The sequence below is a fragment of the Archocentrus centrarchus genome, chromosome 6 (assembly GCF_007364275.1).
Source record: "Archocentrus centrarchus isolate MPI-CPG fArcCen1 chromosome 6, fArcCen1, whole genome shotgun sequence".
Classification (NCBI taxonomy): Eukaryota; Metazoa; Chordata; class Actinopteri; order Cichliformes; family Cichlidae; genus Archocentrus; species Archocentrus centrarchus.
The window spans coordinates 21,605,665-21,632,864 of NC_044351.1; the positions used below are offsets into that span (position 1 = coordinate 21,605,665).

A 27,200-nucleotide genomic window follows, 5' to 3' on the forward strand; every position below is an offset into this window, starting at 1 on the left:
GTACAATATATATAAAAAGAAATAGTCTACAGAGTTGTTGGACACCATTTTCGACACAAACCAAATAACCTGTCAGAAAAGCTTAAACATTTCTAGCTCAGATTTGTGTTTAAGGGGTGTATCTGGGGGTGGTGGACGTTTGGCCAACTCTCAAATCTAATTGGTCACATTAAACACCTCCCAAAACCTTAGAGAAACAACAGCACGTAGTCACTTTTTTCTTTTAAACTGGGGGTTTACAGTGTACAGAATTTACAGATTTGATGTAAATGTTGAAAATCTTGGGGTGTATTATACATGTGTGAAATAAGTTGTATATGTAAAGCTGTTTGTAGCTCTAGAAGGAGCTGGGTCAAGTCTGGCAGGCTCTCCCTTCTGTTTGAAGGCTGTGCTTTAAGGCTTTATCAGCCACTGATTCTGCTCTTTGATGTGTATCGTTTGTGAATGTGACTCTTAAAAATGTGTGTTTATATTTGAACTCTACTTGTTTTGTTCTGCACAGTGGAGAAAATGCATAGAAAATACAAAAATGAATGCTGAATATGTCGTACTTACCTTTTAGGAAGGGGCGTAAAGTGTTTCATATTGGAAACTTGAAGCATGCAGTCATAAAACAGAACATGCACGCAACATGGATATTTAACGATAAACTGACAGCTGTGACTTTCCAAATTCTGAGGCACTGGTTTGGAATTTTACTTCATTATATAATAATTATCAATAATACAATGTGAAGCACATTTTCCAGTCATAAACTCTATGAGCATTAGAATAAAAAAGTTCACACTCACACCTCAGACTGCTGTTGACAGAGGAAATAACTGTAAAGGTTTTATTACACATCGCTGCTACTGTAAAACCAAAAAATTAAAAGAAAACAGCACGGATGGTTAACAAAAGGACACGTGTCTTTAAAGGGAGCGGATATTAAAACCAAGATTTAGTAAAGTGTGATATTCACAGCAAAACTGACCCATTAATTTAAAGTTAAATAACTCACTTTTGAAATTCAAGTAAAAAAAAAAAATGTAAAGGATGATAAAGTGCTTTCATGCATTCCTATTAATAGCTAACCTGTGAGAACTATCGACACTGGGGTTATACTGAACTGACAGAGAGAGAAATGAACAAAACTATAAAGCTAAAAGATGATAGTCAAAATTCAATGTCATGCTTAATCTGCACAGGCGAAAAGCAAAATGCTCTAAGCATACTGAAGGATCAATTAAGGCTCAAACTGATGCACTGTATAGCATACAGGTACAGAAAATATGCAGTGTAGCTGTTCTCCCTCTGGTTTAACAAAGCAGAAACATGGCATGGTGTCTGTCAGTGCACAGACAGACAGATTACGGATTAGGGTTAGTGGTTATTTTTGCTGATTGTATGCACTGTGGGTTTTTGGGTGAAGGGTTAATTGGGTGTGATTGGAGGTTATTCTTGGGTTTTGTGTGCACTGAAGCAAAGCTTCTTGTTAGCCAAGAGGGATAAATGTGCTTTCAAGACACTTGGCAGATTAACACTGAGCTCAGGTAAGTTCAGAGGAGGAGGATAACCATTCATCAGTAGATATTAGTCAGGCAGACCAGGCTGAGAGAGGCTTCACTGGTTACAAAGATAGTGGTGAAATGGTTGGTAAATGCCAAAACATATCGGACTCTAGTGCTGCAGCCCACACTTCTGTGAAACTACAATCAATAATCCTAGAGAAGTTATTTTTACAGATTTGACAATTGTATTTAAAGGTTACAACAGCAATGTACTCATCAGAATAATTGATGAAATTGGTCTCAAATTGATGATAATGAGTTGAGGCAGGAAATTGCCTTGGGAGAGACTCTTGAGGGACCAAAACTGCTTTCAAAACAAAGGTCCCTTCATCATGTATAATTAATTATCTCATAGAGTAAGTTGACAAGCTTGTAAAGCCACCAAAGAACACTCTACTGTTTTCAGTCAAGTTGCCCTGACCTTTCCAAATGGCCCCTTAGTTTTTGTTGTCTTTTTAGTGATGTTGCCTCATTCACAGATTTCAGCAATTTGCTAGATGAGTGTCATGTTCTTGTTACTGGTGACAGTTTTAGTCAAAACTATAAAAATAAGAGCCAAGCTGTAAAAAAAAAAGCATGACTGCTCTGTTAAGGAATGACAGCACTAGCAATATTTTTGGCTTAAATGTACCATTAGTGGACCCGGGTAATTAGCCAGCAGGTGTTGATAAAGTTGTCTTGAGTGTGGATGGGTGTGGTCTTAGCCATAGCTGTGAGGACTGCGGGGGTTAATGGGGGAGGAGTCTTCCCTCCCGCTCTGTCCAATCAACTGGTAGAGACGGTGGCTGAGGTTCTGAACCTGACAGGTGCCTAGGACGCACCCCACCCTCATCAGGTGGCCTTGGCCCCTCCCTCTACCAGCATGGCGACGACCCCGTGACCCACGCTGCCAGACTGGCGCCTCCGGTAGCACGTTGTGGCCTTGGTCTACCAACGGGTCAGGCAGCATTGGTGGGGGCTCTTTGTGCAGGAGCAGGGCCCTCCAGATGATATGTCTGTCTTCCTCAGTAATTTGGTTGTCAGCAGCAACAGAGAGATCAGACATAGTAGGCAGGATGCTGGGGTAAGAAGACTTTTGGTATTTAGAGGTTCTGGGAAAACTCAACCTGAGAAAAAGAGAAAAAGATAGATGCAATGCAGGGAATCACATGCACACAAACAGATATAGTCAGATAACCATGACTTTAGGGTAAGAAAGCTACTTTAAGCTGCCTCCCTTATTCACAAAGGGTCACCACAATGGGTTTGCCACATGTTTGATTTGGCAGATTCCCTTCCTGACGCAAACCCAAAGGAATGTGTATCTCCTCCCAGGATCAAACTGGGGATCTTGTTAGTAAATGCACAGGCCACTACACCATGACTATAGGGTTAATTAATGTGGATTCATTTCCTGAAGACTTAGTGCAACTTCTGGTATAACTGCAATTAACCTCATCCCAGCCTTAAAGCAGCAATTTAAAATTTAACATTATGTAGACATTACAGTGTGACCGTTCGTCTGTTTTTTTTTTTTAATGTAACAAATAGCGGGTCGACTGAAAAAATGAGAAGTGAAATAGAAGAGGGAGAATGGTGGCCAGGTGGTCTGTTTGTAGCTCCTACCTAACATCACCATCTGTGTGTGTTGTTTGACTACTAGAGCTTACCCCCCATTAATCTTCAAAACACAGTTAAGAGTGATAAGTTCATTTTAGTTAATAATTTAATAAAATGCAGTCAGGTGGTCTAAAAGTTATGTTAATGACACCTAAATGCTGCTTTATTTCCATCTCCCAAATGATTTTAAACCATACAGTCAAGATCCAATAGACACTCACATCTGCTTAGTCTCCAGCACAGGTATATTATATATATATATATATATATATATATATATATATATATATATATATATATATATGGTTAATCAATAACAGTATGCAGGTTGGCAAATTTCACAACAGGAAGTAATGCAGATTGGTGGTGAGGGGCTCCTACAGCTCCTCCGTGCCTCTTGAGTAGGTTTTAAGTACTTTATTTCTCTCCTTCCTGCTGTCTGGACAGCTTTTTTTCCCCACATCATCAGAATACCTTTTCTATTTTTTTAAAATTCATTCCCACTCTCTCCCAGACATTCAAGAGTTCAAGTGTAGCGAGAGGGGGTGCTTTAGTCATGTAGGCAGTCAGAAATGATGTAATACTGTAGTATATAAGTAAATTAAAGGCTGTAGAGTCTAAATTTGCAATAAAGCAATTGCCTGTTTACTCAAGCCCTTTTACACTGCTGACAGAAACAAATAATCAAAGTCAACTAAGTGTAATACATGACTGATAAATAATTTTAGACCGTTATTGTCCCTGATTTTCCTTCAGAGTTTCATAGTTTGGATGTAAAAACAACAACAGCATTGCTTTACACATGACTTACAATTTCTGTACTGCAAATAAAACAAAAGTGTTGGATATTCGGTACATAAGAAACAAAGAATAAAGGCAGAAGGACGGATGAAGTAAGATAATGTTTGTTTGTTTGTTGTGAAAAGTGGGCCAGATTACCATATTATCCTGTAACTAATCCTGACTGGTATTCTGATCACTCTTCTGGCTGGACACCTTTGGCTTTCAGTGCCAACACACGCTGGAACACACACTCACACTTTCGTACATTCATTCACATTCACACACACTCTATGTGTGTTTTACCAGAGACTTTAAGCTAAGTGAACCGAACTGGTTTTAATGGATGGTGAATGAAGTGTGCACACTTCATTCACACAGACACACACACACACACACACACACACACACACACACACACACACACACACACACACACACACACACACACACACACACAGTGGCATGATATTGCAGAGAATTAGTGGGAACACGTGATTGTGACACATGACTGCGTGGCAACAATCAAGACTGTGTATTGTATACATGCTTGATTTTTGCATGCATAAAGTACACAGTACAAGCAAACTCTTGGCTATAATCTATGGTGTACATGTGCACCCTCACATCTGCAGTTGTCTGCCTTTTTGTCTTTCTACACACAAAAACACATACGCACATTTACTCACACACACACACACACACACACACACACACACACACACACACACACACGGTTAAATGGTCTCCTGTGGTGAGGTTTAAAATCAACTGCCACTGAAGGGAAAGGCACTTGGCACCACACTGCCTCCCAGCAAGGGGAAATGTGGGCCACTAAAGCTTGGTGGTCTCTAACAGAACCAATACAGGTATATTGGTTCATTGCATACAGCAATGAACCAATATAATAAATTTTATAAATATTAAATATATCTGCTTTATCAGATTTAAATAGATTAAGATTTGCAGTAATTTATTACTTTAGTGACTGCATTTTCATTGTCATAAAGACTTTAATTGAAGATTTAACAGTTTGTTTGTTTTGATAATACCAAGTGGGTGGGGTAAAAATGTTCTGCTTATCCACTGTAGGGGTGGCACCTCGCTTGTGCATTATCCATTGCTTTGGATGGTTGACACCAGGTATTTAAACTCGTCCACCATCTCTACCTTTACTCCTTGCATCTTCACGTTTCTACCTGCCTCTCTTGTTCACACACACACACATATATGCTGTCTTGCTTCTATTGACTTTTATTCCTCTCTTCTCCAAGCTCTCCTCCACCTGCCCCCTACTGTCATGACAGATCACAATGTCGTCTGTGAACAATATAGTCCTCATCTTTTAACCTGCCCATCACCACTGCAAACAAGAAGGGGCTCAGAGTCAATCCCCTCCCTGATGTAATCCCACCTATAACTCCTACTGCACACCTCACCATTGTCTCACTGTTCTCATACATGTCCCGCACCACCGTCACATACTTCTCTGCCACTCCCGACTGCCGCACTTCTTCTCTCAGCATCTGATCTTATGCTTTCACTAGATCAGCAATGACACAGTCTCCATCAGCAGTCTCAGAACAAGCATCCCATGTGCAGTTCACTTTCTCGGCATGAAGCCATACTGCTGCTTTCTGATTGTCACCTCTCTTCTCAGCCTAGCTTCAACAACTCCTTCTTTCTCCATGGTATGTTTCATCAGCTTTGTCCCTCTGAATATCACCCTTGTTCTTAAAAATCGGTACCTTCTCATCATACTTCCTTTTCTCGTTAGTACATTTCTATAATCAACATTCTGTTTTTTTGTTTAGCAGTGAGTATAGGGGATGGGCCAGAGTGCAGTGAGAAACCAGCTTGGTGTCTTTGAATACTGTAGATCCTTATGCTTCAGTGACCGCTGAGTATATCTATAGCTGTGTACATGAATTCAGTGCAGCCCTGAGCTGTTCTAGACTAGACATTACCCACCAGAGGTGCATGCGAGCACACAGATGTCAGATGCAGTTAGATGGGACATTAGATGATCTTTACCTAGGCAGGAAGTCCCTAAATAGCCTGCTAAATTCAATGAGAGTGAGAGGAAGGACCTCATGCGTCTTGCCTCCTGTATTTAGGCACCATCCTCCCCTGCTACTTCCAGAAGTGAGAATACACCTGGTGTGTGCTTCCTCCACAAAGGATAACTTCAGACAGTATCCCACCCTGGCATTGTTACAGCCAGTTACACTAAATAATGATAAGGCGTGATCAGATGATAGTGATATCCATTTCATGGCCACAGTTTTCTCAGTACAGCTGGTCTGTTTTGTGCTCTGTACTAGCTGGAGAGCTGCTGAAGTCAAGGAAACTTACTGCAAAGTCTTTTTTTTTTTTTTTTTTTTTTGCAACTGAGGTGCTTTATATTGAAATTTGGTCATAATCATATTTGTCACAGGAAAGAAAATGAAAGTGACTGGTGCCTAAATGGTTTAATAGCAATTAATGCCCCATCATACCATTATGTAGTTGAACCCCCTTTTGTGTTTTTCTTTCTATTGCCCCCCGCCTGCGCGCCTCTCGTGTGTGATTCAGGATGTGAACCTGCAGAGAGACTGAGAGACCAAAAGGAGCTTCTCCAACATTCTTCCCCAGTTAGAGCTCAGCATGGGGTTGTTCACAGAGAAACTGAACACACATACTGGCACATACGTGTACACACACACACACACACACACACACACACACACACACACACACACACACACACACACACACACACACACACACACACACACACACACACACACCTACCTTCCTGTTGTAACTCCTCCAACTACTTTTGTGCAGAGAAGACTTTTTGTCCCTATCAGATCCCCACAGCTACCAATTCAACCCCCTCCCTCTTTTTGGCTCTCTGTCTTTTTTAAATTACAGCAGGATGCTTTAATTTTTCTTTCTCTCCTGTTTATTTCATTAGACTCATTTCATTGAGTGCCAGCGGCAGTATTACACTTACATCTATCAGCCGTGAATCACACTGAGATGTTTGAGATGGGGTTTTTCCCCCCCCCGTCATTAGCCAAAAATTATTTGGTTTATAATACAGCACAGCTTAACTGAATTTTTAATTCTTACTGATATTGTCAATAAAATTGTCTATAAAATGAACAAATAGAAATAGTTTTGGGAAAAATGACACCGCGTGACATGTTTACAGAGGCAAATGTATTATCTTGATGCCTCTTTATCTTACACTGTTATTACACTAATTTAGCACTTGAACAATAGACAAGGTGTATTCACACTAATATGGGATTAAAGATTTATAAAAGCTGTGAACAAGGGAGAAATCCCTCTTATATAACTTAGACTCAGTGACCATAACCCCTCTCTCTCACTTTCTCGCACACACAAAACACAGTGCGGGAGTTTTTTGTTTTTGTTTTTTGGTTTTTTTGACTAGATCTAAAAAACTAGCAGAAAATAAAGTGATGATGTGTGGGTTTGCATGTGATGGTTATTGGTGCTTGAGGCACTCACATCATAAGATGTTCTTAAGAAACCTACAAGCTGCTGTTGTGTTGCTGCTTGTTTGCCTCTCGGCCCCTCAGTATGCACATGTATCCTTGCCCCAAATCCCACTAAATCACCTTCACCTCTGTCTCACCTCCTGCTGCTGCTGCTGCTGCAAGGAATTGCCTTACTGTGTGCGTGTGTGTTTGTGTGTGTGTGTGGGGGGTAAAAACAAATACTACAAGTTCTCGCTGTCTCTTGCTTTGTGCAACCAGCAGTCCAAAAGGTAAAGATAGTAACCCACTCACAATCACAGAAAACAAACAAAAGCAGCAAACCTTCTCATTACAGATGTTGAAACAAAGAAAATGTTGTGCTTTTGATTTGTTTGGGACTTGAATGTATAACTGATAATCGAATGCTTGTTAGCTATTCTGTCACTATTAACTTTTTAAGATCTCCCCTGGAGAGTTTAAAGGGTGTTATGTGCTTCAGATTTATGCAACATAATGATATTTGACTTTATTTATTTTTACTAATAATCTCTTAACGCTATCTTGTACTTTATCCTATATATATATAAAAAAAGAAAAAATATATATGACATGTAATAAAATGTGTCAGGTTATCATGAACCAAAATAAAACATCGAAATTAAAATCGTTTTCCATTGGGGATATTGATTAAGAAAATATCCTGAATCAAACAATTCAAAAAGAAAAAAAGACCCCCCAACCCCCCTTAAAAGTTTGGGGTTTCAGAATTTTAGCCACAAATTAGCGGTTCAGTGCGTTCAGGCCGGTGTGGCAGCGGTACCTGTGTCTGTGAGTTCTCTGCAGAGTCAGAGTCTGGGACTGGATCTCCAGAGGCAGGAGGCCGAGCAGCAAGCACACCCACGCCGGGCGGAGTGCGCACATGGCAGCGTAGCGCAAGCACACTGTCCGGGAGCAGGAAACCAAAATATTATCGATATTACAGGAATTAAAAAAAAAAAAAAAATCAAATAGACAAGATCCAAGAATAATAGATGGATGGAAACTGAACACCGCTGCGGGACTGTCGTAAGTTATTGCTAACATGTAAAATGTCCCGTGTGCATGAGCGACATGGTCAGCATCATCCCTGTTTCCTGCATCTCCGTCACATTAACCTCCGCGCTGTTATCCAGTGCGAACACACAGATGCTCACTGGGGCGCACACCAGGAGCGAACGGAGCGTTGTGGTTTATAGAGCCTGAAGGAGGAGGAGGAGGAGCAGGAGGGAGGAGGAGGAGGAGGTTTATTGTGTGTCCTGCTCACCAACCTCACCTCCAATGAACCTCACAACCTAATTAAACCTCAAGAGCTCCAGTCTTCTCATCTAAATCCTGGGTATAAAGTACACCTGCCATATTAGTTTTGGGCGAATTTGTGATTTATGTAAGATGACTTATATTTTTGGATTTCATTTCCCATTACACAGTGAACTTATGGTCAGTGAGCCTGACCAACTAAGAAGTAATTGCTGAACAGACTATTATTAACACAGTGAAGCCATATTAAACCACCTGGACTGCAATGAACATTTTATTTTTAGTAACATTACCTCACTTATATCACAGTCAGGATTTTTCCACACAGTACTCACTATATGTCTGAAAACCATTAAACATTTTTATTCAATTAAAGTGATTTTATAAAAATATTTCTCTGACATAAACTCTCTACACAAAATCACTTTTACTTTGAAAATATATTCCATTTTAGTAGTCTTATGCTATATTCTGTGCATAAATCTTCTTTGGACTGCTCCCTTTAGGGGTCGCCGCAGCAGATCATCTGCCTCCATCTTACCCATGCTCCTCTGTCGCACCAACCCTCTGCACGTCCTCCTTCGCTACATCCATGAACCTTTTCTATGGTCTTCCTCTTTTCATCCTGCCTGGCAGCTCCGTCTTCAACATCCTTTGTCCAATATATCCACTATCCCTCCGCTGCACATGTCCAAACCATCTCAGCCTTGCCTCTCTAACATTTTTCTAAGCCACTCAATCTGAACTGTCCATCATTTTTAATCTTGTCCATTGTGGTCACTCCCAATGGAAATCTTAACATCTGCAGCTCTGCCACCTCCAGCTCCACCTTGTGTCTTTTTCTCAGTGCCACCGTTTCTCTCTACCATCTTGTAAATCTTCCCTTCCACTGTTGCTTCTATCCTTATGCCCCAAATGACCCCTGACACTCTTCTCCACCTGCTCCACCCTGCCTGCACTCTCTCCTATTGCCTTATGGTAACATTTTGAAGAATTTAGTGGTACATTATTTACAGTTTGACACAAAAATTGTTTTGGTTATGAATAATTTCCCCTTAACAGCTACTCTGAATAGGGTGTTTTTTGTTTGTTTGCTTGTTTTTGTTTTAATAACTCATCTACCTGGATCATTGAGTTAGGGGCATGGTCACATTGGTTGACAGGTGTCCATTGCTGTGGTTTCTGCTAGGCATCACCCACTACCTCGAGTCATTAAACTGGAGCTTTTTACTGTGTGTGCACAGTTGGAACATTTTTGAGCATTTTTAATAGACTGACTAATATTATGGCCTGCTGTACTTGTTCGTGCTTTGGTTTTGGTGAGTAAAGTTTTTGTGGTTTTCTAGTCTGTTGCTTAGATCTGATTAGCTGACATGCGTGTCTCTGCGTTGCACTCATACGGTTTATGAATGCAGCTCACTAACCAATCTAGCTAGCATTACCTGAAAATTAGCACTCCACTCTTTTGTCCATATAATGTAATTAAAAAGGTACTCTGGCTTCCTTTAAGGGACTGAATGTGGCATGGTTGTTGGTGCCAGACGGGTTGGTCTGAGTACTTCAGAAACTGCTGACCTACTGGGATTGTCCCACACAGCCATTTCTAGGATTTACTGAGAATGGTCTGAAAAACATAAGATATCCAGTGAGTGGCAGGTCTCTGGCTGAAAATGCCTTGCTGTTGCCAGAGGTCAAAGGAGAATGGCCAGACTGCTTCAAGCTGACAGGCAACAGTAATTCAAATAACCACTTGTTACAACTAAGGTTTGCAGAAGAGCACATTATGTTGAACCCTGAATAAGAAGATGGGCTGCAGCAGCAGAAGACCACACCAGGTGCCATTCCTGTCAGCTAAGAACAGGAAACTGAGACAATCATTTGTACGGGCTCACCAAAATTAGACAACAGAAGGCTGTAAAAACATTGTCCGGTCTGATAAGTCTTGATTTCAGCTGGAACATTCAGATGGTAGGGTCAGAATTTGGCATAAACAATATGAAAGAATGGATCCATCCTGCCTTTTATCAGTGGTTCAGGCTGCCAGTAGTGTAATGGCACATTTTGGGCCCCTTAATACCAACTGAGCATTCATTTTTTAAATGCCACAGCCTACCTGTGTATTGTTGATGACCCTGTCCATTCCTTTATGACCACATTATATGACCCATCTTCTGGTTATTTCCATAAGGATGGCATGCCATGTCACAAATCTCAAATCATGTCAAACTGGTTCTTGAACATGACAATGAGATTACTGTACTCAAATGGCCTCCACAGTCATCAGATCTCAGTCCAGCAGAGATTCTTTGGGATGTGGTGGAACGAGAGATTTTCATCATGGGCGTGGAGTCAACATATCTGCAGCAACAGTGTGATGCTATCATGTCAACATGGACCAAAATCTCAGACAGATGTTTCCAGCACCTTGCTGAATCTATGTCATGAAGAAGTGAGGCAGGTCTGAAAGCAAAAGAGGGTCCAACCATGTACTAGTAAGGCATACCTAATAAAGTGGTTGGTGAGTATATTTATACCAACATGCCATTTTAAATCATTCTCCCTACAGTGTAGGACAGGTTATTGTGACATTTATAAAGTTATCAGGAAAAAGTGACATTTATCTTTACAACTGAACGTCGTCCAATATAAGGGGAAAAAAAAATTCTCTGAAAAATGACACCACCTCCATTAAAGATGGTTTTTGTGAGAGAAAACTGAGAACAGCAGCAGTATATGAATTCATGTTGTACCCTAGTATATGCCTTTATGGCTGTTGATATTTCTGAGCTGTAAACAAATGACATTGTACAAATTGTACCTACGTTTCCCACATGGGGAGTGAAGACTCTTTCATGGAGTTAAGCTTAACAGCTCTGACATGATGCATGGGTCAGTGAAAAAAATGAAGAAAAAGTAGTGAGAGAGAGATGGTTTCTGCATTCACCAGAAACTGTTAGTTACTGTTCCCTTCAGTTTTCTTGTAAAAGTACAATTCTTATTTGCTGTGAAGGAGGACTCAGATGAGCAGCTCAGAATCTGAACCTGATTAAAAGAATGCTCTGTATGTGGAGGTGGCTTCGGGTCTTAATTAAAGCGCCACGGCTGTGCATGTCTGTGACTCAGCAGTTTGCGGTATTACCTTCTAAGCTCAGTTTCCAACACGGTGAGCCTTCCTTCAGTCCAACATGTGCATTAACACATCTCCTATCTACCTGAAGAACAGACCTTTGTGTGTGCATGTGAGAGAGGGTGCATGGCTACAGTAACCAGACTTATCCCTTTTCCTCTTTGAAAAGTTTCAATTTCAGTCGTTTGTGTCTGCTGAACACCTCAGGCTGAAATCTGAGAGGAAACCAGACATCTGGCTACAGTCATGAGCTGTAATCCAACATAAATCAGTCACAAATCAAACTACACACGATACACAACTTCCCATTTTGTGTTGAACTCTTCTTACCACAAAATCACAATTGGCAAAATGTTCCTAGCATGTTCATTATAGCAAAAATCATGGCAGAAACTACCACAAAGGCTTTGGTGACTATATTTGCAGGTGTTTATGTTTGTCTCTATATATATATTATATATTTATAATTATGCAAGATTAAATCACAAAACTTGATCTGGTCTAAAGCTTGAGTACCTGGGGTTTCAGAAGTATGGCGGCTAAGGGGCCTGTGTCTCCATGCCAGTTTACATCCCAGTAACTCAGTCTTAATGTATCTGCAGAAGGCCATATTAAGTGTGTTTATGTGGTGAATGAACATAATTTTAAGGGTTGGTGTGGTGAAAGAATTGCACTGTGCTCGGTGGGATCACAAGATGGGCTGCAGTAATATATTGGCTTACTTTGTGAAGATGAAAAGGTGCTGTTAAATCTGATGAGTCCAGTTATGTTGCACAGACAGAACACATTGTGATTGTTGTAAAAGCAATGGAATTTTTACTATTAGGTGCAATGAGTGCAGCAGAAGTGTGTGGAGAAGCAGCAGTGAACAGAATTTGCAGTTAAATGTGACAGTATTTTAGTAGACCAATCATTCATGCACTTGTGCTGTTTCAATAATGAATTGCATTCCATTTAAGGTTTAGCTATGGTTGTATTTCTGGTGACATTTTTTAAAGCCTTTCATTAAAATGTACTGCTTTTTACTGCCTCTCTGTCGTGAAATATGGGGCTCCATGCTCACATTGGGGGGAAAAATTTATATAAATTAAAATAAATAAACAAATGAATAACAGCCACACAATACATAGACACGATTTTTTGTGTGCTCAGGCTTTTAAAGTTATTATTTGAACAAATCTATCTATTCACTTGTTCACTTCTTAAACCACAAGGTGGAGAGACCCCGTGGCGGTTGTCCCTGGAGGTGGTTGTGCCTCACTATTGTTCACATGCGCCAAAGTGTGAAAGAAGGCGTGGGTCACCACAATCACTGTTTTCAGGTGAAACCAATTTCTGACTCCGCCCCATTCTATCAAGTGACCTGTTGAGATCACCTGAAGAAAGGTGTGTATGGAGGTGGAGAGAGCTCAGGACAGCATTGCAGAAGGGGGGGAAATTTGGTGATGTAGTCCCACCTCCTCTGTTCAGTGATGGTCATTCACAGTGGACATAGATGGCTTCTTTTACCCCTCTTTTAAAACATCTCCGTGGTCTAAAATGTGAACATTGGCATCCTCGAAAGAGCAACCTTTATCCTTAAGTGGAAACTGTACAGCTGAGTCTTGTCCTGTCGATGTGGCTCTTCTATGTTGTACCATTCGTTTGTGAAGAGCCTGTTTGGTTTCTCCAGCTTAGAGGTCCAAACATGCTTCACTGCTCTGGACAGCATAGAGGGATGTCCTCTAGAGTCTGTGATGGTGGTGGGTGAGAGGAGGATGTTGGCAAAGCTGACATCCATCATGAACAACCCCCATCACCCTCATATTTTACATATTTTATGTATATAGTGCTTATGTATATGTGTATAGTTTTTTTGCTATTTTATTTTATTTTATTCTATTCTAATTTAGTTTTAGTTTAGTTATTTGTTCTTACTCGTCCTTTTCATTTTTTCTCTGTACTGAGCTGCTGTAATGCGCAAATTTCCCCGTCGTGGGATCATTAAAGTTTTATCTTATCTTATCTTATCTTATACACTATGTTGCTTATCTTGTGTTTGGGAGTTTTGTCCTTGGGATGGACCAGTTTTTGCCTTAGAGCAGGGGTGTCAAACTCACAGAACGGGCCAAAATTGAAACACAGTCCAAGGCGCGGGCCAAACGGGATTAACCTTTATTGAACAGTGAAAAAATGAAAATATTTTAATTAGCAATATGAATTTGAATGGCCATTATGTAGCAACTTTTTCCTAAACACATTAAATAAAATACAATATTTTTCTTCAAAAAGAGCATCAGGGAAAATGAAACTATTTCAAGCTGATGAAAATTTGCAATTTCTTTTTTGATGTGATATCAGAAAAAAGTCCAGAAACAAGAAACAAAAAGTTATTTAGTTTCTCTCTTATTCCATTTCTTTCTTACTTTCCATGAACTGACAAATTTCCTCAGGCAGCTCATTGCACCTGTGTGATAATACCAAATTCAGAAGGTATTTTCTCCAGAAAAGACTGCGACTGCCGGTGATTTAAACCTTTGCCTCTTATAAAGTTCACTGTCTGTGTTACGGTGTTTATGACACATTCTGTCTTCAGGACTTTGCTGTGCAGCGTTTCCTGGTATATGATGCAGTGTCAGCTCACCTGTGTGTCTCCCTCTGCATATTCTCCCACGTCCATCCCACAATTTTACTCTTTTCCCCACACATCATAGGCAGGGATAAAAAGACACATGGTTTACCTCTGATGGCAGCGAACAGGTCCTCTGCCTCCCACCTGTTTTCAAAGTCCACATTTCGTTTGGCCATTTTTGGAGGTCAGGCTAGCTTAAATGTCACCGTAAAAAGTGCTGACCGATGTTTTTGTCCGCTGACCGCTGATCAATGTGTCATTGGCAATGCAGGAAAACGGGTTAGTGCACAGATCTTGACCTGCACAGCATCTGTTGCAGTGCATAGTGGGATCTGTAGTATAAGTGGTGGGAGCGCTTTTTAATGGCGTGCCATTAATCATAGCCATATTAAATTATCTCACGGGCCAAATATAATTGTATCGCGGGCTAGATCTGGCCCTTCTCTTCTATTTTCCTAGGAGAATATAAAGAATGAAGGGTGGCTCATCACTTTTGGATGAGTGTACACTAACCATCATCTGCTGATTAGCTCATCAAGGTTTACATCTGGGTTATAAACCAATATATCATGAGTACAATGGCTGTCTAGGACAATGTTTTATTGTTATTCCTAAAAATAAATAATTTGATACAAAGCCTAGATGACATCTAGAAATCTAATGCATTTTCACATTTACTCAAATGGGGCCCTCTTATAGCCATTAGGCCTCTAATCAGTGGAGAATTGTTCAATGAGATTCAAGGTTGTCAAATACCAGCATATGCCTTAGCCTCATAGTGTAATTTTACAGTTAAAAAAATTCCCATATAGCTTTTGTATTTTTACCATTGACCAGTTATGCAAACAATAATTAACTGCTCAAAACTGAACTTTCTACACTATTATGTCTGCACTTTATTCGATACACCTGAAATTTAATACAGGGAAACTCATTTGTCCCTGCATTGATTAGGCTTTCAAATGATTTGTTGGGATTTTATTTATGTTGTCATGTTATACTTGTTTGTGTTGTATTTTTTACTACTGGCTATGGAACAAATTGCTCTTAGGGGATAATCAAGATTCTTGATTGATTGACTGAAGTTGAAGACTTTGTTGCAAACCTCGTTCGCGATTATAGCTAAAGCCAACGAAAGAGTTGCAATGAAAATCAAGACTTCCGATGCGCCTTTAAACTTCCCCAGGTACTCTTGCGTTCTTAACAGCGAGGAGCTAGCTCTGCGATGCGGGCTTGGATTGACTTGACGATTGATGTTTTCACTATGGCTGCCACCTTTCAAAAAAAGAAAATAAGAGGCACTCCCTGGCCACGGCTTCTCAGGACCATGACCAACATGGGTCGCCTAATTCAAATTTTATGTTGTGTTTTTTGTAAAGGGGTGATCAAGAAAGCAATTAGTCATACATAAAATTAAATACTTTTTTAGCAATGAAGACTTTATTGGGAAAGATTGTTGCACATAAAGTGCTGTTAAATAAGGCTACATTACATGCAAATATATAACAAAGTGCAATGAAACACAACTTCTGCACAAGTTCTTGCACAATTAACCTAGTAAATGATATACTGTATGATCTACCACATGACAGTAGCACTAGCACCTAATCTGATCTGTTTGTGTAGAGTGCACTAATGAACTAAATAAGGTGAGAACTTAATGTAACTCTTAAAGCTGCAGTATGTAACTTTTATAAAAAATATGTTTGCTTGTTACATATTTGTTAAAATTGTCACCATGTTGTGACATGGTGACCATTTCATTGTCTGCTGAGCCTAACCATTATTAATGCTGAAAGGTTGAAGTTGAATATACATTTTTTGGGATGCATTGCTGTTTCAGTCTCAGCCCACTGAAAAACAATGTATTTCTATATGATACACATTGTAAAGCTATACCACAAAATTACGTGGTGGGACTCAGAGACCATGAACAAGGTATAAAAGTGAGATCTACTAGTCTATCCATGCAATCTGATCACAGCATGAAAACAACAAAACACTGTCACCACAGGAACAGTGAGTTAACCAATCAGATTAAATCACTACACCTTACAAATGCACAGTTATGTCTGAACATGCATGAATAAAGCCAAGATGTGCCCAGCTAGAATGTCCCATCCACTGAACCTTGCAAATATTCAACAACCTTGACATATAAGTGTCACAATTTTGCAGTGTAGCAGGCAGGATAAAGACCCAAACACTGTAAGAGAAAAAAATATATAACAATAATATTTTATAACTAACTTTTACTCAGTCTATGATGATGACAGAGTGGATCAGGCTGATTAAAGTGACTCGTCATACTCCACACTGACACGTGCGATCCTCCATCCATCAGATTAAAATGGAGGCTCCACTCTTTATTTAGCCGTTGCCATGGTGAATCCTGGTATCAGAGCTCCATTGGTGATGGCGTTCTTTCTTTACTCAACCACGATTAATTCAGGGTGATAATACTTGTTGATTGAACAAACTCTGATCAGCTGTTCTGGAACGGGAAACTCAACAGCAGGGGTAGTGCAGTGGGTAGAGTTTCCACTCTACCCACTCAAAAAATAAAGAAATTGCTCCAAACAGAAACAAAAATGAGGATTTCTGAGGACTGTTTTGTGTCTGTGCTTATAATTTGGTTTCTAAGGGAATAAGGATTCTGACATGTATTGTGGACTCAGTGGGGGCCCACCGACTGTTTTCTGAAGTCCCTGAAGACGTTGATTTAGCCATGATGAAGATTCTGGACGAGGAACTGCTGGAAACAGGCAAGAGTGGAATGGAATTTTTAGAAATGATGTCACAATGTAGCTCCTCTGCAGTGTTCTATAGAACCTGAGACATCACAGACATCTGTCTTCAATGTCTCTGGTTTAGAATGAAATGATTCACTTCATGGACAAACTTCACTGTGTGAACACCTGCTTTTCAGAGCTCCAAAAACATTTTACAGCATAGAACAAATCCATCTCTGATTATCATTGGTAAGTACTCACATGGATCTTTTTAAGGTTATTTAGGTTTATACAATGGAACTTCTCAATAATACACTTTTAAGCCACAATTTGTGTTTCTACATAAATATTTTCCCTAAGTCTTGTGGCTGGCTCCTTGCTGTGTCCTTGAACTTGAACAGAAAATGTCTTAATTTCAGTTTGAATTATTGAGATGTGTGATTGAGCACTGAATGAAGTCATCTGCATCATTTTAAGAAATAAAAAATACACAAGAATTGAATTTAATATAGAACAAAATGATCAGAAACATATACGTAAAGCAGCAGCTTATGTCACACAGTACACTGTTGGTACAAATGTTCTCACACTGTGGTCTCCTACATATTACTGACCTCTGTGAGCCTCAGCAGAAACATTCAGGCATATTAAGGTTATTCACCTGTATATTATTTTCATCTCACAGATGTAGCATGTTCAGTTTCAGTGTTTTGGTCTAAAAGAGAGGGTAAATTCTGCCACTTGGTGGATAGATGACACTATTGCAGCTTGTGTGACCACCTGTTCTGTGGTTTTTGTGTTTCCAGTGTAGCAATGTGCTCAGGACTCCTGATAGCACGACGCAGAACCTGCATCCTGTTGGAGTACTGTAAGTAAAACACGCAAGTCAACACAGCTGCTGAACATCTGTATCTTCAACAACTCTTTCTGTATCTGTGTAGGAACAGTGCGTTGATGTGTGATTTTGCCTCTTCTGCTCCTCCATTCAACACACCCCCTCCAAAGTAAGTTTGCTCCGCTGCTTTTAGACTTTTTTTTGAGTGGGACTGCATTGTGATGTGCAGGTATCCGTCATTTAGCTGTAGATGCCTGCATGAATTATTGTACTCAGCCTCCATTAATGAAGCTTTGAACCATGTTTTTAAAATACTTACCTCACACCTGCACACAGTGGTAACATGCGCTCTTATTTTGTGTTTTACTCCTGTAGCAAGGAGAAGCGTCATGAGAAGCGGGATGAGAAGCGGCCATACATCAGGTAGCCACCAAATGCCTTCATGCTCTTTTTGAAGGAGCAGAGGGCAAAGGTGAAGGAAGAAATTAAATTTAAATGGGAGTTTTGACTGTTGGGTTTTAACTTTTTCACTTTCAACGTTTATTTGAACTTTTCCACTTCCAGCCTCAACTGGTCATGGCAGATGAACGCCCCTCCTTGAGCCCGGTTGTACTGGACGTTTCTTCCTGTTAAAAGGGAGTTTTTCCTTCCCACTGTCACCACGTGCTTGCTCATTGGGGGTCGTTTTGACTGTTGGGTTTTAACTTTTTCACTTTCAAACTCTGAATTTTTTCCACTTCCAGCCCCAATCGGTCATGGCAGATGACCGCCCCTCCTTGAGCCTGGTTCTACTGGAACTTTCTTCCTGTTAAAAGGGAGTTTTTCCTTCCCACTGTTGCCATGTGCTTGCTCATAGTGGCTTGTTTTGACTTTTTCACTTTCAACGTTTATTTGAACTTTTAAACTTCCAGCCCCAACTGGTCATGGCAGATGACCGCCCCTCCTTGAGCCTGGTTCTGCCGGAGGTTTCTTCCTGTTTAAAAGGGAGTTTTTCCTTCCCACTGTCGCCACGTGCTTGCTCATAGGGGGTCGTTTTGACTGTTGGGTTTTAACTTTTTCACTTTCAAACTTTGAATTTTTTCCACTTCCAGCCCTAACCAGTCGCGGCAGATGACCGCCCCTCCTTGAGCCTGGTTCTGCCGGAGGTTTCTTCCTGTTTAAAAGGGAGTTTTTCCTTCCCATTGTTGCTATGTGGTTGCTCATAGGGGGGCAGTTTTGACTGTTGGGTTTTAACTTTTTCACTTTCAAAGTTTATTTGAACTTTGTTTTAACTGAGTCTTTTAGCACTACAATATATAAAGTAGTGCAGTTGAACTGTATTGTTATTTTTGTCTTTTTCATATGCATAAATAAATGGAAACTAAACAAAAGAGGTTTCTGTCAGTTTGCACATTAGAATGAGATGGTATAGAAAGAATTAACTTGTGTTTTTGCTTGTCTGACCTCGTTGCCACATGAATTTGATAAACTCATTTTATGTTTAGTATTTTTATCCCAGTATTTTACTGATCCCATGAAGTCTCCCCACAAAAATTGTCGTAAAATTGCATTTTTTTTTAACATTGCAGACTTTCAAACATTCATCATTTGCCACCAATTTTCTCTCAGTCTGAACTAGGTGTGAGGGAAAGGCATATAAAACCACTCAGGTATGTGGGGACATGTGCTCATCAGGTTTACATATAGTTATCAAAATTGGCCATTCTATAATCAAAATATGCATGATTGTATTAAATGGCTGATTACATGCTGAACATTCAACTTGTCTACGGAGTTGTTAGCCTAACTTACACAACTGTGGAATCCATACAGGGCTGGACCAAGCCTTGAAGGGGCCTTAAGCAAAATGTGATTTGGGTGCCCCCCTCATACCACTTCATTGTCCCCTGAGCCTAACCATTATTAATGCCGAAAGGTTGAAGTTGGATATACATTTTCTGGGATGCATCGCTATTTCAGTCTCAGCCCATTGAAAAACAATGTATTTCAATACGATACACATGGTAAAACTATGTCCATGACATAGTTGAATGCATTCCATATCCAATATAGAGGGCACAGACTTTTTAGGAAATATGTGATATAGGGTGTCTGACCTGCTTTTGGAACAAAATAACTACACACAAGAGGAGGACTCAAAGATAGCACAAGGAACAGAGACCAGGGCTAAAATCCACCTAACAGGAGAACAAACCAGAAACAATGAAACACCAAACATGGGAAGCCTAAGAACTGAAACAGGATTAAACAGAAACTGAACAACAGCCAAGAACAGCACTTAGAAAACTAAGAAGCCTGGGGATGTAAACAGTGAAACGAACCAGGAATTAGCAGAAAAAGACAAAAATTCAAAACTGCAAAAACACAATAAACTAGGAATCAAACCGTGACATTAACAATCTAAATTGAAAAATGAAAGACCTAAAATTATAAACGCTGGGTCAAAAACCCACGACCATGATGATAAAATCCAAACAAAATGTATATTAACTAGTAACACACTGAGGACGGTGACACAGGCTGACAGGTTGTTTCTGACAGAGACACAGCGACATGATAAATATCATACTTAGCCAGCTTGCGATAGCTAAGTATGTTTGGAGTTGGTTACAAACAAAACGCGTTATTCTTGCTCATGGAAACAAACCTTTGTCTTCTTTTGGCCTCTAATCTTCTCCTTTCCCCCCTCTCTGCCTCGGAGGGACAGATCCTTTCTGTCACATGATTTCTGTTTCGTAGCTTCATCCACAAATGACCGAAACTAACGGAGCACTGCCGATGCAGCCTGCCCAAACTACCTGAATTCACGCTGACACATGCAGTCAGTCAGCAAGAGGCTTACTCCTTAAACTAGTGTTGTTACAATTGTACAAATATGAAGAGGTGGAATAGTTTTTTCTTTCTTTTAGGACACTGGCATGTTAAAAAAAGAACAAAGTTTCATCACAAATGTAGGTGAGCTTTCATCGAATAACAGAGAAAAAACTGAAAACATGATTTCAGTCAGGCTATGTAGTGAGGAGGACATTGTCTGTAAAAATTTCTAATTAAAGTTGTGAGCATTATTCATTGGACACAATTATACAGTAAATGAAGTCACATGTAAGCTGTGTAAATCATAGTAAACCTAGATTCTTGCTTTCAGTTAGACAATTCACATTTGAAAGGCGTCATTACAACAAAACAATATGGTTGGAGTTTGAACACAGAAGTTGGGGAGTGATGAGTCTACAGAGTGGGGGAGTTGAAATAAGAGATACGTTAGAGGGCACACCCTGTACCTGTTTGCAACACCTTAGACTGTCAAACTGGGAGGGTGTTTTTGGTGAAGAGAGTAAAGCCTTTTAGGCTTATATGATGCAGCATAGCTTGAGTTGCCTGACTGAACCAGTTCCCTGCATATATTCAACTTGTGATTTTTTTTTTTCTTGATTGAATATACCAATCCAGAAGGTGATCTGATTGACTTGAAGGTATTCTGTATGTCGTTGGCACTTTAATCATACTAAAAACAAGAACTTGAGGATGTAGCAGGGGCAAGACATTTGCATTTTCAAGAGGAAGATTTTTTTTACACACCTTTACATTAAAGATGCAAATTATCACTTTACTCTCATAAGTCAGTTTAATCATAAATCCAATATGTAAACAAACATTTACAGATGTTGCAGCTAAAATGTGATGCACACTAGATTCCATTGCTCACAACAGGTGGTGCTGATGATAAACCAAAGACCTGAAAACATGCTAATAAACCGCACCAACAGTTACCTCAGGATCAAACACAAAGTCCCGCCTGCCTTTAACTGTTTCCCAAATTCTTGTATTCAGTAATTTCTCAAAAAAATGTATTCATATTTTTTAGTTCCACCATGCAGGCAAAATCTCACAAATATTTAAGACAAAGTACTGTATAATACATGGAGATACAGATGCAGCATTGGCAACAATTTTTGCACTATGTACAAAATATAATGATGGCACTACCTGGATTTGTTTGGCTAATGGGATCTGTCTTTTTACTATGAGGAAAACATGGATGACCTTGAAGATCTTGACCTCATCAAAATAAAATGCACCATTATGTTAAAAAACACAAACATGCAATAGTCATACAATTCAATGATTACAGCTATACACAACAGGAGCAGGATGCTCTTTGTCAGTATTTTGTTTGTCTTGTTCTCCTTACAGAGCTTTCTTTAAAAATCTATACTGGGGGAATAATTTAGGTTTGGCCCGGAGTGGTGAGAGACAATCAGCTGTAAGAAATAAATAAGCGTGTAATAATGTGATTATACAATATCTGTGGTTGCCCTTTAAGTTCTGCCTTGCTGTCCCAAAGCTGTGATAAGGTCCTGCAGTGGCTCAGTGTCTTCTGGATCCAGCAGCGCATGCTGCCGGCAGAAGAGTGTGAGGTGCATGAAAAGTGTGTTGAGGTGTGGGTGCAGGCCGAGCAGGAGGGTCTCACTGTAGTGAGACCAATAAATGTGAGCCAGAGTCCTGAACAGCAACAGAAACACCTTCTGGACTAGAAACACGAAGCCTGTTGGAAACGCTGCACCTGAATGAGGAAGAAGTGACGGTTTAAAGCTGAAACTGGAACAACCTGCCGTACAATAAGGTAATGTACTGTATGATGTAAATGCACTTTACCTGCTTTTGTGGGGAAGACGTCTTCATCAGTCAGCAAGTCCTGAATGTATGACATGGCGTAGTCAAAGTAAAGTGGAGCAGAGCACTTCAGCTTCCTGCCATGGTCGTCAGTCCAAACATAAACCCTGGAAATAATAGGATCTATGTTTGATATTTTTCAAAAGGGTAAATGCAGTGATAGCACTCTTGGGCCAACTAAACCTGATCTGCTGATAAAGACTTTGTGATGGAGCTGAGAGCTCAGCTTTAAGCCTGATTATAATATATTTCACTGTTTGTTTATCAGGTCAGCCTCATGCAAGTTGCCCTAATGCAGTTAGCAAAATGGCCATTCCTGGCAGGTATGTTGGAAAGTTAAAAAAGAAACATTTAAAATAATTCACAAACAATTTTTACAAGACTAAAAGGAGCCTGCACATTCTACTTCAGCATGTGTTGTTTACCCCAGTGGCTACAACACAAGTAGAGAGAACAATATTAGCAGGACCCATAGACAAATTTACTGAGAAATATGCCAGGTCAGCTTAACATGGAATTGTGTTTGCAATGTCAAAAATAAGCTAAGTTGTGACTCGTGTTTAGCTTTCGTTTGAACAGGAAATATTCAGCAGTTATCCACTTCTGGTCAACTGTTAGATCAGAAGATCTTTAAGAAGGTATTTCCTCCAGCTTTCCTGTCTTTCACACTTACAGACCCATCTCTGCATTTTAAACACACTTTGGGGTAGTTCACCAAAAATCACAAAAAAATACAAAAAGAACTTTAGATCTTGAAGATCTCTCAGTGACTGAATCTATTCTTATAATATGCATTAAAAACAGCTTTTGGATCCACATAACAAGGTACATTGGCATGAGTAACTTACGCGTTGCCTGGTCCACAGGCAGTTGGGCAAGTACTGGGAGTGCAGAACTCTGATAGCGCACTGGAGAACAGGTTTATATGCTTGAAAAATGCCACAGCTGATGAAAACAAACAAACAAAAACACCAACATTACATTTTGCACACATTGCTGGTCTCTTTCCTTCTTTTTTTTCTTTTCAGAGTGTGTGTGTGGTGGAGGTTAAAGAGCTACAGAAAAAGTGGTCCAAACAGAAATCTGTTACTACTTACTGTTGCTGGCAAGCCACTCTGCCTTGTCGACACCAGGCGGCAGCGCTGTGAGGGCATACATGTCTGCATGTGTGATCTGCTGACACACATACTGCTGCAGCAGATATGGACGCCCTTCCTGATTATTGTTGTTAATTCCCCTAGGGAAGACAGTGCAGAGTTAACGAAGCAGCAACAGAAAGAGAGACTGGGATACAGAAAATATTGCTGTGTTTAACAACCAATAGGTCAGTGGACTAATGACTCACGCTGCACTCAGTAGATAAGACATTTTAAGCTCTCTCATTTGTCTTGCCCTGTGTTGGCTGACATACACACATTCAAACATTCAGGCACTGCTGTAACTGCAGATCTAAACATCCAAGTTAATGTAATAAAGGCAGTCAATTCAGAGCCAGGGTAATTACTGTTAATGAAGCAGACTGCTGCAGTGGTCTGTGCTGCAAAGCAAATAAATGAGCAAGATTGTGCAAGATAATGTAGAGCTGAGTGCTGAGGAAAACATCTCTTTCCTATATCAATTTATATGCACCACCTACTGATAAGCTACAGACAGGGCTTATTAATCAGGAAGGTGTGAGAACTATAGATAGCAAGTGCTGGGAATGGATGATGTTTACAGTGTGCTGGAGAGTCAAACCTGGCAGCAGAATTTGACTTTATTCAAAGCAGGGAAGCAAGGTTGTCTGCTCTGATGAGGAGTAGCTACTCAGACTTTTAGTCAAGAGTTTGCAATATTAAAATGAAGTGGATTAGGCAGCTGTCATGCTCAGCTTTCAGACATCTACACACACACGCACATGGGCAACAGCTGAGGGTTTACTCAGTGTGACCTTGCCCGATGTGATAAGGAAAACACTGTACTCTCCATGAGGTTTCACCCCCCGCCCCCCCTGTGTAAATGTGTTAAGTGTTTGTGAGAGTGCCTGCCGGGGGAGAATTTGTGGTTTCAACAGGAGGTCTTTTGTTTAATGTAAAGGTCAGAATAGTCAGAAAGGGAGGAAGACTGTCAGAAATAAAGGTAAACATTAGCTGTGCAAAGGTACAGTAGAGCAAATCCTTGCCAAGCCATGACAAACTTTCCTAATGTCCACAGGAACTTCTGTTGCTCACATCCTGTTCTGTTACAGCTCACTGACATTAATGCAGTTACCTCCTCTCTTGGCTACAGGTTGTCAGTACACAATGAACCCGAAGCTACTGGTCATGTTGTGTTTTTTGTGTAAACACTCTCCTCTTTGACTCTTTGACATGGCCATCTGTCCTCCTCTACTTTGTCCGTAAGAGTGAATTAAACAGCTCTCTTCAGTGCAACCAGCTGGCTGTAAAGATTTAACCTGGGGCAAACATTTGCCTAGTAACTCAGATAAAACACATTTTCTCAGCATCCTTCCTTATATTGGTTTTAACTGCTGCTTATAATATGTTCCCGCTGTTAGAGGAATCCACCCTCACTGATGGCATCAGGCAAATATGTAACACACATACACAGATACGCACACACTCTTATCTGGAGAACATTCCTCAGTAAACCATGTGCAGCCAGCTTTCTAGTCACATTTCTTACACACCATTAACTGATATAGCCTCAAACACACACACACTTTTTTAAACATTACTTTATGTTCTTTCAAACACATTAGTAAAAGGGTAACACAGAAAACACAGGGTAACACAGAAAAGTATTTCAAGAAAAAAAACAAGACAGAGGAATAAAATACAACTTACAGTTTTTGATTGCTGATGTCAGAAGGCTGAAGCGCCTTCCTGTCTGCTTCTCTAGCCGAGGGGTAACTATGGCACCCCCCCATGGCGTGAAGCTAAGAGCAGAAATGTTGATTGTGCCAGCCCCACTTTTCCATCCCAAACAGACACACACTTCTACACACTTTGGGCAACATATGGCCACCACTGCTCCAAAACAAACATCTCTCAGTTCACAAACCAATCCATACAAACACACCGAAATCCCCTTTTTAAAAGTTTTTCCCAGAATACAGCAAAAGTAGTCCAAGAATTAGGGATCGTCTCCCTCTCTTTTTTGCTCCAGTGATCCAGTGTCAGCGTGTTTATGTCTCCTTTGTCTGAAGTCCCACACCCCACAGGCTCCTCCTCTCCCAGCTCCAAGCAGACAGGCAGGTTTCTCCACAACCCATTAAAAGTACAAAAACACAACTCCGCCTTCTTCCCCTTTCCACCCACTGCATACACACTATCCTTCATGCACTCATGCACAGAGAGCAGGCAGGTGTAGATCAAAAACTAAAAGGTGTTTTTTCCAGTGCAAAAATAAGAAAAGGGGGAGAAGGCAGGGAGAAGAGTAGAAAAGACACTTAACTAGAAGTATCTGTGCTCCAGGATTGCTATGACAAACATCTAAGCCCAAGAATGAAACCATACACCCATGGGTAAAAGGGCGGTTACATACAGAGAGGACCACAGGCTGAAAAACTGTAAAGAATATGAGAAGTGAATGAGCACAAAAGAAGGGTCTTCAGTTCCTTCTCAGCTGTTATGGGAAGCAACTTTACTTCATGCCAGCAGCACAGTGAGATCTATGTGACAGGCAGGCTTATGTTTGAAGTGGGGGGAGACAGTGTGAGGGTGTAGCATTGAGGACACACAGTATGGACGGGGAAGCAATATAAGCCACCTGTTCACCTGCCCCTAAGGTAAACATGTTCCAAAGACCATGTCCTGTTGGCTCTCTTTGTGCTCGGTGTGTTTTACAGTAGGCTGTGAGTGTCAGACAAACAGAGGCATATTTATCTTTGACATATTTATTAGGTTCATATCTGAATGTACAAGCTAAACTGACAACAGGTAACAGACACATTACTCTAAATGAAAAAAAAAAAAAAAAAAAAAAAAAAAAAACCCCAGCATCAGTCCGCTTTACAAAAAAGGCATTTAACCACACGCCTGTTTTTCCCACCACTCCCCCACACATCTGCACACATGTGTCCAAATATAATAATAAGATAATGTGAGAAAAGTTTTCCTTTGAAATGGTCTCAGTGTAAGTAACAAGCAACTGCTAAGTAACAACTTAACACCCATTATTTCTCAAATAAAATTTTGGGCACACACTGTACAATACAGCAGATACCCAAAGAGGTGAACAAGGCTAATGTGCAAACTTAATGGCACTAAGAGATGAATGTGATGTACCATTATGCATAACATGACAACATACCCGTAGCTATACTGCACACAAAACACTCTCAAAATGAAGGGACACACACACACGGCATCAGTCAAAAGCACTGCTTAGGTTTGGTGACAGATGGGATGACATATTCTGACCACGTGCACAACCCTGACAAAGACAACCCTATTTTTCTCTTTTAACCCTGACAATGAAGCAGTGCTAGCTCTGTGCAGTTCCACTTCAAACAGCTCAAAGCG

At 40.3% G+C, this 27,200-nt stretch overlaps 2 protein-coding genes across 2 annotated transcripts; both read right to left on the reverse strand.

Moving 5' to 3' along the window:
• Nucleotides 1-695: 695 nt before the first annotated feature.
• Nucleotides 696-8,559, reverse strand: adm2b (adrenomedullin 2b). Its single transcript, XM_030732038.1, has 3 exons — nt 8,502-8,559; nt 8,241-8,361; nt 696-2,656 (listed from the first exon to the last, which is right to left on the reverse strand). The coding sequence occupies exons 1-3, from the start codon at nt 8,557-8,559 to the stop codon at nt 2,251-2,253; spliced, it is 585 nt and encodes a 194-aa protein (XP_030587898.1). The 3' UTR covers nt 696-2,250.
• A 12,184-nt stretch (nt 8,560-20,743) lies between these two features.
• LOC115781170 (MOB kinase activator 2) lies at nt 20,744-25,904 on the reverse strand. Its single transcript, XM_030730662.1, has 5 exons — nt 25,521-25,904; nt 23,793-23,932; nt 23,544-23,640; nt 22,678-22,802; nt 20,744-22,585 (listed from the first exon to the last, which is right to left on the reverse strand). Exons 1-5 carry the CDS (start codon nt 25,601-25,603, stop codon nt 22,341-22,343), a joined length of 690 nt encoding a protein of 229 aa, XP_030586522.1. The 5' UTR covers nt 25,604-25,904; the 3' UTR covers nt 20,744-22,340.
• Between the last annotated feature and the right edge of the window lie 1,296 nt (nt 25,905-27,200).